This window comes from Athene cunicularia, assembly GCF_003259725.1.
Source record: "Athene cunicularia isolate RWA chromosome 13 unlocalized genomic scaffold, athCun1 chr13_part1, whole genome shotgun sequence".
Classification (NCBI taxonomy): domain Eukaryota; kingdom Metazoa; phylum Chordata; class Aves; order Strigiformes; family Strigidae; genus Athene; species Athene cunicularia.
Genome location: NW_020799117.1, coordinates 9,875,986 through 9,890,069, shown reverse-complemented (window position 1 = coordinate 9,890,069; position 14,084 = coordinate 9,875,986). Strand labels below are relative to the sequence as shown.

At 54.5% G+C, this 14,084-nt stretch overlaps 2 protein-coding genes across 2 annotated transcripts in view; both read right to left on the bottom strand.

Moving 5' to 3' along the window:
* Window positions 1-6,450, bottom strand: part of FGFR4 (fibroblast growth factor receptor 4) — a 12,073-nt gene extending 5,623 nt beyond the window's left edge. Inside the window, exons 1-2 of the mRNA XM_026858522.1 lie at window positions 6,420-6,450; window positions 3,907-3,980 (exon numbers count right to left, since the gene is read on the bottom strand). Of these exons, the coding sequence (XP_026714323.1) occupies window positions 3,907-3,980; window positions 6,420-6,450 (105 nt within the window). The remainder of the gene's footprint in view (window positions 1-3,906; window positions 3,981-6,419) is intronic.
* On the bottom strand, window positions 4,634-14,080 carry ZNF346 (zinc finger protein 346; the record flags this gene model as incomplete). The annotated part of the gene is made up of 5 exons (XM_026858521.1): window positions 4,634-7,043; window positions 8,335-8,428; window positions 10,952-11,191; window positions 12,736-12,886; window positions 13,925-14,080. Coding segments are annotated over 5 exons (747 nt in total), but the record flags the coding sequence as incomplete, so codon positions are not given.
* Between the last annotated feature and the right edge of the window lie 4 nt (window positions 14,081-14,084).

The following is a 14,084-nucleotide window of genomic DNA, read 5'->3' as shown; positions in this document are numbered from 1 at the left end:
CCGCTCCCTTCTGCCGCCCCCCAGGCAGACCCCACATGTTGGGCCCCCACGCCCGGAGCAGCACATCGGGGAGGGGGGGGGCAAGGCTGCCTCTGCCCCCCTCTTCTCCCCTCTGCGGCACCGCGACTGCTGGGAGCACCCCGACCCCGGGGATGCCGAGGGCTCCACGGCAGCAGCACCCACGCGGTTGGGTGGCCCTGGCCCGGGCTGGGTGCTGTGTGTTGCCGGGTGCCCGGCAGCCCGCTCGCTAGTTGTGCTGCAATTAGTTGCAGGGTTATCGCTGCCGGTGCCATAAAGCGGCTGTGACCCTCATTAGGAGCCCATAACGGAGCGTCATAAAACACCGCGAGGCTGCGAGCCAGCGTCAGAGTGGCCCTAATCCGACCCATAAACACTTCGCCTTCGCTTTCCCCTTGCTGCTGCCTGCACTGGGGTGGGCAGACCCCACCGTGCCCAGGCCCCGCTGCCTGCCTGCCCACACAGGACCCCTGGGCACCAGAGGAAGCCCAGCCTCAGACCCGCCTGAGCTAGCACAGTCCCCAGGCACACCTTCCCCTGAGCATCCTGCTGCCAGTAAAGAGGGGACAGAGGGTGTCCCCAGCACACGGTCAGGATCCGGCTCCAGAGGTGCTCTGCCTCGTTGCATCGCCAGCTGCTTCGTCGTCTTTCTGCTTTGCAAGACCCCCCCTCCCCCCCCGGGGCCGTGGTGAGCCCTGCATGCAGTCTTGCCCATGCTCAGTGTGGATCCTGTGGTTCCATGCGAGGGGTACGGTTGTCACTGTCACCCCTCACCCCGTAGGGCCACGACATCAGGGCACAGCCTTGTACATGCTGCCCCAGTGTGTGAAACCAGCCACTTCCAGCATGACACAGTTTCACTGCAAGGGCTGGTTGGTGCTATGATCTCCCACAGTGCTGTCCACCACGTGCTGGTCCCCACCTGGGATGCTGGTTCCCACCCTGGGGTGCTGGTCCCCCCCTGGGGGGCAGGGGCAAACAGAGCAGTCCCCAGGGCCAGCAGCCCCTGGCAGCTGTTCATTCCTGCCGGCACGTGAAGCGGACGAGAACATCAATTTCACGGAGCAGCAGCCACCCCTGCAGAGCTTGCAGCATGCCGGAAGCACAGAAAAAATGTTGGGTTCAGCTTGATTCGAACCGAAACCAAATTAAAACCAGAGAGAAGGGGTCGTTCCCAGTGCTGGGATCACTGGGGAAGAGCTGGGACTTGGGGAAGCCTGTGGGAGCCACAGCCTGGGATGGGCATGGAGAAATCCCCCCATATCCCAGCCAGATTCCCCACTGCTGCGTCCGGTGCCAGGAGGGGACCAATGCTGGCTCTTCACCCCACATCACACCAAGCGCCGCTGCTGGGCCAGGGCGATGCTGGGCGCAGATTGGGTCTGCACTGCAGGTGGCTGGGAGCTGGTTCCCTCCCTGCCGTGGGGCAGCACTGGGCCGGGCTGCCAGCCTTGATTTATAACAGCAACTGATGGCAAACAAAAAGCCCTTCACGGCAGCGCAGCCCCACCGCCTGCCGCCTGCTGCCGGCAGCACCACCATGGCCTCCACCACACCAGCAGCTCAACAAGGGGGGATTGTGCCAGCATCGGCACCCTGCGCTGCGGGTGCACCCCTCCAGCACCCTCCTTTGCTGCCCCTGTCCCCCCAAGGCACTCCCACATGCACTGCAAGGGGCATGTAGCCCTCTGGCCACTGAGCCGCAGAGGGTGGGAGCGCAGCTGCAGTGGGGTGCCCACGGAGGGAGCTCAGCCCTGCAGACAGGGCAGCAAGGGGGCTGGCATGATGCAGATGGGGCAGGGGGACCCCCTCTGCCCCATGCCTGAGTGAGAAGTGACCCCCTAGCCAGACCCACAACCTTGCTCATGTGTGCAGGGCCCTGCATCAGTGAGCACGCATGAGGGGCTGGGCGCCGGGGCCAGCACGCTGGGGCTCCATCCTCCCGCCCCTGCCCCTTCCCCCAGGCAGTAAATCATCCCCGCTCCCCTCATGAAAGGCCCGTGTATGTGCTGCCGGCGCAGGGAGCCTGCCTGGTGCCAACAATATTGCTCTTGGAAGGCAGCCGGGGCTGCGGGAACACAGCCGCCCCTTGTGCCTGGCCCCAGCGCTCGCTGCCGCTCCCGCTGCGGTGGCACCTGCGGCCAGCGCGAGTGCGCGCGGCACGGTGGCTCCTGGGGGGGCCGGAGCCCGGGGGGCTCTTCCCTCCTGGAAGTTTCTCTTGTCCTCCCCTGAACGGCTGTTGTTTGGGGCGCAGGCTTTCCGGCTCCCAGCGCTCCGTACGTGCACGGGGTCCGGGGGCTGAGGCCGATCAGGCTGATACCATGTGCCGGGGTGATGTGAACCCCTTGGCACCGAGCCGACCCCAAAGCTTGGGGGTCCTGGGCTGGCACAGCACAAGGCCTCCTGGCCCCATCCAGCCCTCCCAGCCTTGACACACGGTGGCTTCCAGCCCTGGCCACAACCTGCTGCCCTCTATCAGCGGAGACCTGCCAAGGTGGGCAGGGGCCGAGCTGGAGGGGCAGGCAGCCCACCCCAGGCTGGGCAGGATGCTCCGTAGGGGCCGGGTCCTGTGCTGGAGGCGAGCAGCTGAGCTCAGGGCAGCGCTCCCAGCCAGGCCCTGGTCTCACCTGCCCATCCTTATCTCCTTCAGGGGAGGGACCGATGGAGCAATCCGGCCTGGTTAAGGTTTAACCAGGCAGAACTTGGCAAACATGAACCTGCTGCTCCCTCTGGGGAGCGGAGAACATGGGGCCCGGCCTGGGGGCTGCAGGTGCAGCCCGAGGTTAGGCCAAGCCTTCAGCATGGCACTGGAGCACCCACAGTTTGGGGTGCCGAGGGCTGAGCTGGGAGCACGTGGGGCTGGAGCCAGCCTGGCAGCACAGAACAGGCAGCCCTGCTGCCCCTGCCTGTCCTGGCAGGCACTGGGGCTGCAGCTTGCACAGGGAATGGGGCACATGGGGCCAGGATGGGCACTGCTCCCCTTGGGGCCATGGCCCACACCACACGCTGGGCTGGACACCACAGTGCCCATGTGGGACCTGAACTAGGCCTGTCCCATCGTGGGGCACTGGGGGCTCCTCCCGGGAGTGGTGTGGCCACAGCAGCGGCTGCAATACAGGAACGGGGCCACCCCGATGCTCCCAGCCCCTAATCGCAAGCAGGCGCCTGGCCCTGCCTTCACATCTGCACCTGATTTACTTGCTGGAACCAGCGGGGCCACGAGGGATGGCAGTGGTTGGGGCTGTGGCTGCGCTCCCCCCGGCTGAGGGGGGACCCGGGGCCCAGCCCCACACGCTGCTGGAGGAGCAGACGGGCAGGCTCCATGGAGCTGGCTGCAGCACGGGCAGGGGACGGAGGTGCTTCTGCGGGGGACGTGGCTGGCGGGTGGCTCCATGCCCTGCACCGCGCCTGCCAGCCAGGAAGGTGCTGGGGCTCGGCCCGGTGCAGGCAGCCAGAGCCCTGGCCCGGAGAGGTGCTGCCCGCAGAGGCCCCTGCGGGGAGGAGCAGGACTGGGCAGGCCCTGGCCACAGCCGGGCAGGGGCACTGGTCCGGCAGCATGCTGGCACTGGGGAGCAACCCCTTGTCCTCTGCCTCCCCTGACACGCAGGTGGCTCTGGTGGAGCCAGGCTCCAGCCCCCCTCCCGTCACACCTGGCGGTGCGTGTGGGTGCTGGGGCCCGTGGGGGGAGACCAGCAACAGGATGGGCAAACAGCAGAGCAGGGACACCCGTGTGTGATTTTGGCACCCACCTGGTCCATGCTTGGACCTGCCACAGGCACTGCAACCCCCAGCACAGCCTGCAGGGCCACATGGTTGTGTCCTGGCATGGCTGCTACTGGGGACAGGGACGTGTCAGGGGTACGGCAGCCCCCCAGCCGCCACCGCTGCCTCCCCCGCACCTGCCCTGGGGAGCGCCTGCACCCACAGAATGGCTGGGAGCTGCCAAAGCCACCACAGCCCTGCTGTGAGGAGGGGAAGGGGGCAGCGAGGGACAGGCTGGCAGCAGCAGGGACACTGCCCTGGCAGAGCTGTGCACCATACGAAGTGGATGCAGTCCGGCCCCCCCAGCACCACCTGCACGGCCGATGACAGTGCCACCCTCAGTGCCAGCACAAGGCCCTGCACTGCACCCAGAGAGGCCAGGCCCCCGCACTCTGCTGCAGCCCTGCCCACGGAGGAGCACAACAGGTGGCACCGGGCACCCCAGTCCGCCTCAGCAGACAGCAGCAGAGCACCCCTGCTACGATGGCACTCCTGCGCTGCCACAGCAGTGCCAGGAAACAGCCCAGCGTCCTGAGACGGTCACAGAGGTTTTTGGCACAAGCTGCACAAGTTTGCAGAAGTGCCAGCAGTCTCCCAGCCCAGATTGTCCCATCTTCCCCTTGGGGACTGCGGCATGCCCAAGATCTCGCTGGCTTGCCAGAGCAGCACAGAGGAAGGGACTGAAGGCTGTCTGGATCTCAGGGTGCTGTGGAGGAAAGCAGAGACTCGGGGAGGACAGAGGGCAACACAAGTCTCCCACCCCTCCCAAATTTTTCATATGTGTCTGCATCCTGTTCCTTGAAGTATGGCAAAATCCCAGGAAGGGCTCTAGCAGAGAGACAGCACCCAAAAGTAGTAATAAACACTCTATTTGGAGAGCTTCACCTTAGGGAAACAGCAGATACATAAACACTGTGTACAGGGGAAGGCAAAACTGTCAGTACACAGACAGGAGTGACACACCAGACTGGGCAGTGCTGGAAATGGATCCCTCTTGGTGTCGATGCACAGCACATCTAGCGGGCACCTGCCCTGGCACAGCGGGACGAGAGCTAAGCAGCAGAGATCGGAGTTGGAGGCCACCCAGGGCTATCAGGCGCACGATGCTTCCTTCAGTTCATCTCAATTTTCTGCTCATTGATCAGCTCGCAAGGTTTAAAAGGACTCCCTCAGTAGCAGGAGACTAAGGTCAGATCTCAGCAGTGGAGCAAGACTGGAAAACGTTAGGAAGGCGAACCCAGACCAGCAGGAGCCTGTCCTAGGGGAAGATGGCGGATTCTGCACAGGGTGAGGAAAAACAAAGCTCATGCACAGCCTGGAGTGGGGAAGGGAAGGCACTCACTCCAAGCACTGAGATTAGCAACCAGCTCTCTCTCTCTCCTTGCTTAACCTGACCAGCACACACACCGGATTTTGGAAGTGCCTCTACAGCCTGGCTCTCAGCCCTGTGAAGGCGTCAGATGCTCCCCTGGAACAAAATACTGGGAGTCAAGGGCCCCAGAGTGCCCTCCAGCAGCTGCCGGGGCCACGCAATGGGAGGCAGCAGCTTGGCTCAGCCCACGCTGGCAGCACAGCATGCCCATGGCTGTCACCCACTTTCCTGCCGGCCCCACGGAGCCCCATGGGCCAGGGTAGTCCTCAGAAGAGCCACATTCACATCCTTCTGCCCCGTGGAAGAAAAACAGCAGGATGTTTGCCATGGACTAGCAAAGTCTCAGCTCCATGGAGGCACTGACGCTGGGACAAAGCCACGGGGCGCCTGACTCGGAGCACTGGTGCCAAACATGAGGCCAGTCCAACGCACAGGGCTCTTGCAGTGGGCTAGCAGAGAACAGACAATGCCTTAGCTTAAGGCAAAACATCTAAAGAACTCGCCCAAAATGCACAGCCGTCTCAGATGCCTGCCCTTCCTTCTGGGGCCTTTTCTAACAGATCTAGTACATTAGCACCATGAAGAGGCCATCAGTCCTAATTTCTGGGTTTGAAATATAGAACATCCATTTTCCAGGATGGTACAAATGTGTGAGAACTTTGAAGAGAGGGGTTGGGCAAGTAGTGTCTAATGAAGGACTAATGAAGGCAGGTTTCCAAAGGATTTGTATCTTTTTAGTCAGCTAACAATTTGATCAAGTCATACGACAATTTTCTGCTGCATCTAGATTTATTTCCTCTCTTTTCCCTTAAAACCCTCTTTCCCCAAGAGTATTTTGGTGGCAGTAGGGAAAATGCTGCACTTCCATGCAGACCCCGCCAGAATTAGAGATGAACTCACCCCGCTCTACCTTGCTCTGCTGATTGCATTCAGATCTTGGAGATCTCCACCGCTGCCAAGTTTGGCTGAGATTGGCTTAAGTCACAGGGGGTAAAGACACACACAGTGAATGATCACGTACACCTGTTTCCATAGGAAACCAGGCTAAACAGTTCCTTCCTTCCACATAGAAATCCTCAGAGCAGAGGGCTGAGGAGAGCCAGAAGCTAACCCCTCTCACAGCCCTCCGCTCCCACCAGCAGAAGTTTGCACACCAGAAGTTGTAAATAGTTGTTAGACCCAAACAACCCAGCTCCAGAACCAACGGCTGCAGTACTGCGAAAGGCTCTGATGGCAATTGGTGGCTCATGAAATTCTGCACACAAACCTGACCGGAGAGGCATGGAAAGAGATGCCATGCTCTATGTCCTATTTTAGGCCTGTACAAAGCCAGGCGACCTGCACTGTTCCCCATCCACACTGCGTAAGCACTGCTTGCTACGGTCTAGGAGCCCTCCTCCAGCAAAAACCACCTCCGAGCATGGATGCTGGCCCTCCAGGTGCAGGAATCCATTATTTGCTCTGGTGAGGGAGGAGGTGGCCACTACCAGCCTGTTGCCAAACCCTCCTTATACCAGATACACACTTCCTCTCACACCGCACCCACCTTCACAGGAAGCAATTACACAATGAAAACTACTCTAAGGGAGTGAAGTATTTGCTGTCTAGCAAGTCTCTTCCAGCTGGATCCTTTTTCTGACAGATTCAGTCCCCGTTCTGCTCAACGGGTGCATACAGGAGGGTAGGGCTTTGCTTATCCAGAGGGATAATGAAACCATTGTGGGCTGGCAAAGGATGTGCGTTCTTGGGCCACCAACAACTCCAAGAACAGTGCTGCAACTTGCTCTAGAAGTCTTGGCTGAAATAACTGTAGCCTCCTGGGGCAGTTGACTCTTCCCGGACATACTGCTGCGGCGGGAACGGTCCGACAACCGGCACTGCTCCCGGCATCCTGGACATCAAGGGGAGCGAGAGGAAGAGAAGGGAAAAAAGGAGACAATGTCAAAAGTGCTCTGAACTCTGCCAGCTGCAATCACTGCTCAGCAGGCATGGCTGTCAGTGGAGTGACAGCCTACTGCAGCCAAGTCAACAACCTGCCAGAAAAGCTTCCAAGTGCATCCTTGCCCTCCGTGCGTGTGTGTGTGTAAACAGACACCTTTAGCATGGCAGAATTAGCGATTGCACAGCTCAAGGACTGTTAAAGAGCTTCCATTACAAAGCAAGTATCCTGGCTGTCCTCAGACTGCAGAAGCTGGCCTGGAAGGATTGAACGGCTGAATCTAGAAGCAGCTTTCTGAAAGGGAGTTATGTGGCTGCAAAACCTCGGACAACATCCATATCCTTAAAGGGAACACTTATGCTTGTGTGCTGGGAACATCCTCAGTGTTATCTATCTAGAACAGGATTCTTGCTGTTCACTGATCTGGTTGTGCTGTTCAAGAGCTAAAACTTTCCTGTTTTAGGATGTCAGATGGAGCATATGTCTTCAAATCAAGAAATCCAGAGAGCCAAAGGACCATGGGGCTGCTATTCTACAGACAGGCAACTAGAGATCTCCATTTTCCTCCTGCCCTCTCTGGGAAATTTGGCTAGGAGCCTGTCCTCACTTCAGCTAGGGTTTCCTAATACGTCTTTCTTCTAAGAAGCTATCTGTACCAACCCAGGGTCCTTACTGAGTCTTTTTTACCGAAAGCTTTGAAATTAGAGATCTGAACTTTGACAGTGTCCAGAAAAAGTATTTTAGTATTTTTGGTATTGATCATCTGGCAACCCAATTTTCTTGGATAATATATGCAGGGGATGTCATTATTTAACTCACCAATCTAGGTTCCTGGAGCGTAATGACTACATGCCAAATTTTAATACAAGCAACCCCGGGAGAGATTAAAATGGCAAGCAGATCTCCACTGGGCCAGTCTTTAATTAAATTAAAATCTCAGTTGTTACACAAACAGTGTTTAATGGGGGTCAGGCTTGATACACTCACTGCAAAGGTCCAAACTGATCAAGAACCAAAAGCAACCGCAGGGCACTTGTACTTGAGCAGCATCCCAGAGCTGGCTGCAGAGGGAGCTGCCGAAGTGAATCAGCTTCAGGACAAACAGCGCAAGCCTGCGCAAACCCTGCTGATCTGCTTGCAAGTCAGCTGGAAATACGCATTCAAAACTGCATTTCAAGTTATATTTAACCCATCGATTTGAACAGTGAGGCTGTAAACACACTTAGACAACAACATTACTTACTGATTCTTGTGTTTGAAGCCACTGATGTGAGCTTGGTACTGCTCTATGGAGTTCAGTACTATGTTACATGTGCTGCAGGGGTACCCCTTCCCAGCTGAAACAGACATCAATGTTAGCACACACAGCTAGCCAACAACTTGGTGCCTGAGGTAGAAACAAGTGAGATAATCAATCACTTGATGTGTTAAACAACCGCTAAACAAAGTCAGATAACAAGTCAATAGCCTGACCAGGCGGGGAGGTCGCAGAGTCCCACTACCCCACCATGTATCAGCCAGTCACAGGGAGGGAATCACTGAGCCAGAAAAGTTTTCCTGGTCAGAACATGGGTTTGTTTATCTATAAAAACAAAGACACATTTCCTGTAAACAGTTCACAGTACCAGACATAGTAAAAATCTCGGCATTAGGACACCAAATCTGATGCTATACTGCTTTTGCAACTCCATTTCTCTCCCAGATTCCCATTTTTCCTGATATGTACATCTCATAGCAAAAAAATGAGGGAGATACTTAATTTGTAAGCTTGTACTGTTTCAATAAAAAAAGCAGCCAGAGGAGATTACACACAATGTCCAGTTCCACAATGCAGCATTCTGCTAAGCCTTGCTGAGGTGCCAACTGAGAATATTAAGCTCTATCCTCAAGCAGTTTGGTTACAGTCAGTGTATCAGTTAACTGCCAGAAAAAAAAAAAAAAGTTTCCAACAATAGTTGTACTAGACAGATCAATGGTTTTGTGTAACATGACAACTCCAGCTGGAATTAAAGTTCGGAAGGTCACAGATAGCAAATAGGCAAGCATGGCAGCACAGCTCAGCACCAGAGTCTCTAACACGGGAAAATCCTGGCAGTTGTCCTCAAGACATTAAGTGCTCCTGAGTTTTGGCTTGCTGGGGAAGGGCTCTGCCTGGGAGCCTCACAAAGAAAACATTTCCTTAAGGTGAAAAGGGAGACTCGCCCCAGGGGTGCAGAGCAGCATAATCACAGAGTGAGAAGCTCAGACACATGATGTGGCAGATGTTTCCCCACCTGGTTGCTGCACCTCTGAGAGGTTTCATACTCTAGTGGGATGTTCAACTCTCAAAACAGAGCTGGACCTGGGTGGGAAAGGCCAGAGGAGCCGTTACAGCCCTCCCTGCAGCATCAAGGTCAAGATCTCTCTGTTGCAAATGTGGCAAACAGGTGTGTGCACAAGGTTGCCTAAACTGCACTCCTGCAGCCCAAACTGGTTGTTCGTAGAGGAACTTTAAGCAGACAAACACCTCAGTGTTGCACTGTGAAGAACACATCTTTACCTGCTGACAGTCAGAAAGACGTTTAGGGACAGGCATGGCTGTTAGCACACAGAGATGGGCAAAGAGAGCAAGAGAAAACATCCACGAGTGCAGCCCATCACATCCGAGCAGCCCTCGATTACATCCCAGGCTCTGAAACCTCCCCTGGACAGCTGAAGTGCCACGGAGATGTGTCTGTAGGTACACCGGTACCGCTGGCGCTTCAAGGCAGACACCCCTCACACAGGCAAGGGCACTGCCCGCCCACCCAGCCCGCCTGGGCTGGGGCTCCTGCCACTGTCAACGCCTGAGTCACACTGAAGTGGAGCCATTCATCAGGCCCCACTAATTAGGTAAAGAGCAGATGGGTAACACTAGATACCAAGCACCTTTTCCATCTCCCACACGACTATGCAATGTGGGAGAGAATATTACTTGGATAATTGAGTCTCATTTCTCTTAAGTGCTACCAGTATCTAAAGGTGGCCTGCAAAGAATTAGAATTATTCTTCTGCTTGTGTGGGCTTTTACAACAGAGAAAGAAGCCCTTGAAGAAGATTTTAAAATGATTTGTCTGCTTATTATTTACCTCAAGCATCCAGCAGGTACTAAGATTTCTAGGTCCAACAGAAGGCTGCTGGGAGGAACAAGGGAGTTTACTGTGAGCTCCTAATGCTTTCATGGGACTCCAAGGGCTTTCAACACGTAGAAGTGCTCATAAGCAGCAGATCATAAACCAAATGAGTTTTAACTGTCTGACTGAAGTTCTTCCTTAATAGATCTTTTTTTTTTTTTCACCCCCCCTCCCCATTTCTGCTTGCTCCAGAGAGAGTTGCATTAGTTCATCAGATGGAAGTGCCCACACAGAGGTAGAAAGGCATTCAGGGAGAAATCTCTCTAGCTTTCATGTGCTTTGAAGCAGCAGGTGCAGTTAAACCTATTTCTTCCATCTTTGGCTAGTCCCCTCTGAAGACATTTTTTGAGCACTAAATGCCACTTTTATCTTTCCATTTTGGATGCAATCACCTAGCTAGAAACAGTACCGGCTAAAATCCCTGGATTATCCACACAGAGAATAAAAAGGACGTGTCCCAGATTAGACAACATTGCAAAACACAACTCAAAGATTGTCACGAACGGCTACAGCCTAAAACCTCTCTTGCTGCCAGGGGGTTAGAACATCAACCAAATCAATCTTATGGTGATAATCAAGATTTTCATCACAAGCAATTCTCCCCTGCTCCCTCTGCATGGACTCTCTTGTCCAAACACCCGTCAGACACATACTGTCACTCTCCCACCCTGCTTCAGCTATTTGTTAGCCAGCCTGCTGAGAACTCACCCATGAAGGACGATGCCGATGCATCAGGGGTTCGGCCATAGTGTGCCATCAGCTTGTGTTTGGTCTCTTGCTTTCTGTGCTTCTTGCCTACATAATGCTGCTTTGCCATAAGGGGGTTGTTGAAAGTGGCGTGACAGAGGCTACAGAACTTGTCTGGGTCAGTAATGTCCTTGTTCTCTTCGTTAGAAGACACAGTAGAGGTGGGGAGGGTAGCAGGATGTTTCTGTGGGGGCACTGCTTCTGTAGGGTGAATCCAAACTCTTGGTCAGTCACGGAACTCGGAGTTAAAAACTTTATTTCCCCAAACCCCGTATTAAAATAACCCATGACACCTAAAATCCAAACCTAGACAGAGAATGCAAGACATCTGGATAAATACACATTGCTCCTACCTCTTCCCTTAACACTGCAGAAATGAAAGGCGTGTGGTAAGACAAGTCAGAGTAGGACAGAAAAACTTTTAGCATTAAAAAAACTCCAACAGATTTGCATATTTCTCCTTAACATAAGCATGTCTGTCTTCAAGAAACCCTGGACATGAATGAGTTTCCACCTACTATCATCACCCAGCTAGAACATGGGTACAAGCACCTGTGCAGCAAAGGCAAGTGGGTGCAACACGGTGCAGCCACAGGACTTGATCCTGAAGTCATGAGGAGTCTTGCCTGAGAAACAGCACGAGCGGGACTAGGTCTGACGCAGGGAATCCACATAGAGAAGCGTCTCTCCTGTCTGACATAGAAACCTGCACGCTCTCATTACAGGGTACCAAGGACCAGAGAGCTCCTCTCATACCAAAATGGAAGGTATGTACCAGACTGCCCATGTGTACATCCACCCCTTCCTGAAGGTTCCTCTCATACCCAAAATCAAGGGCTTCAAAGAACAAAAACATCCTGTGGGCCACCCAGACCCCAGAGATGGGGCTTTGTTGTGCACGCACAACCTAGCAAAGCCATGAAGACACCCCGGGACAAAGTTTCTGCCTGGAAGATCCCAGCTCAGAGCCTGCACAAGCTGCCATCCTTAGGTACACTCAAAGGCTGTATTTTCCCTCTGTCCTGACTGGCTACAGCACCCCAGGCTCTCGGTTTCCCCTACCCACCCTGGATAGAGGGTCTCTCTCCCCACTCACTGGGCCTTTCTGTCTGATAGCAATGAGATGGCACACACAGGCAACTGCACTAGGTCAGCCCCGAGGTCTGCCTGGACTGCAACCCATCACGGGAGCAGTCAACGGCAGGTGCCACGGGAAAAGCACAAGGTCAGGACAAGCACATACGGATACTTCCCAGCTGTACTCTCCCAGTCCCTGGCTACCTGCAGCTCAAAAGTCCCCGAACCTCAGAGGCTACATCTCTGTAGTCGAGCAGGCCTGATGAATTTGCCGAATCTGAGTTTTACCAGTCACTTCAAGCCCTGTAAGCTTTTAGTGAGTTTCGTAACCTGTGACAGGCATTTCTACAGCTTAACAACATGCTCCCTGAAGACTGGTTCTCTCCTGGTCCCTGCACACAGGATGGGTACAATAATGCCGCAAGCTGCATTTCTCCCAAACAAAGCAAAACAAAAAACCACACAACTTTTTGTCAACACCAGCCCATGAAGTAGGCTGATGAGAGAGGCTGTGTCTCTGGAGATGCACTGCTGACTTACTCTGTTTCACAGTAAAGAGTCAGCACACCCTCACAAGAGCTTGCACTTGAGGTCCAATGAGCCTCTTAGTTTTTTTATTGCTTGAACAGCCCCTTTGTACAGCACGAAGATGCTGCAGACAGTCATACCTTCCACTTTGGTGGACTGCTGCTTCATGTTCTTGGCATGAGTCTTGCCCAAGTAGTGAGATGTTGCCACGGCTGGAGAGGAAAAGGTCATGTTGCAGATGGGACAACACTTGTTCCTGTCTTCCCCGTTGGTGCCTTCCTGCTTGCTGTCCTGTGCACACAGAACCGCAGAGTGGCTGAGGTTGGCAGGGACCTCTGCAGGTCACCTCATCCAACCTTCTTGTTATGACAAGAAACACGAAGGTTTGGGGGTTTAAGAAAACAAGGTAATTGGAGACATTCGGGAGACTAGTTGAAGTAGTGGGAGTAGCACTTCCATGATGCAACATCACCCTCTCCCTCACTGGAAAGTGTTTCTGCGCCACATTATTTTTCTGTAACCCATTAGTGAATGACTCCAGGCAGAGGGGCAGCCCTGGCCTGTATGGGTTAAGGACAAGGTTAAGTGTGTTGTTGCCACAATTGGAACAGGCAGCCTTTTACTCTGCAAGGTGTGAAGTGAGCAACACAAACATCGCTATCAGCTGGGTCATCTGCAACATGATGCCAGCAGATCAGGCAGCAGCAGTCACTTCTAAGACCAACACTATGTGCGAAGGCATCCGTCTCTACCCCTCACCCCCCCCGCCACAAATGTTGGAGGGTTAGGGATTAAAGCTAAAGCAATCATAAAAGTAGAATCTGTTTCCCAAATGAGTCACAGGGCAGACAGATGGCCGAGTGGAACGTGGTGCCTTTATTGACCAACAGACTCCAGCTACTAGCTGAGGAAACCTAAATAAGTAAAAGAAGGATTGCTCTGGAAAGAGAATTACAGTAGGTGGTCAACCCAATGTGGTCTCTGTGACAGTAAAGGTTGCACAGTGATACTCCTGACAAGCCTTTGCTCCTGTTCACCTTTTCCTGTCCTTTCAAGCAGGACTATCAATAAAAGGCAACGTGCATTTGTTTAAATGTGGAAGACGTATTCACAGAGGCTGCTTAAATGCAAAGGGCTGCAAGAACCGCCCTCACTGAGACAAGGCTTGGCGACACACCTGCTACTGAGCTCTTCAGTTCTCACAGTGCCCTTTCTGAGAGCGTTTTCTTCATTTATTCATAAAGGTGCCCTGGCCATACAACAGCCTTTAGCCCAGCAGCTCCCGCTCGGCGGTATTTAGGCCCAAAGGGCTCTACGCTCTCCTCTCACCTGCTTCGCATCCAGCCTCATCTTCTTCCCGTGGGCGAGCTCCTCTCCGCCGTGGATGGACAGGTACCGCCTCACCTTGTTGGCGTGCTTCTTGCTCTGGAGAAAAGCAGAGAGAAACGCGTCCACCCCGCCGCCCCGCGCCCCACGGCCCCGCGCCCCG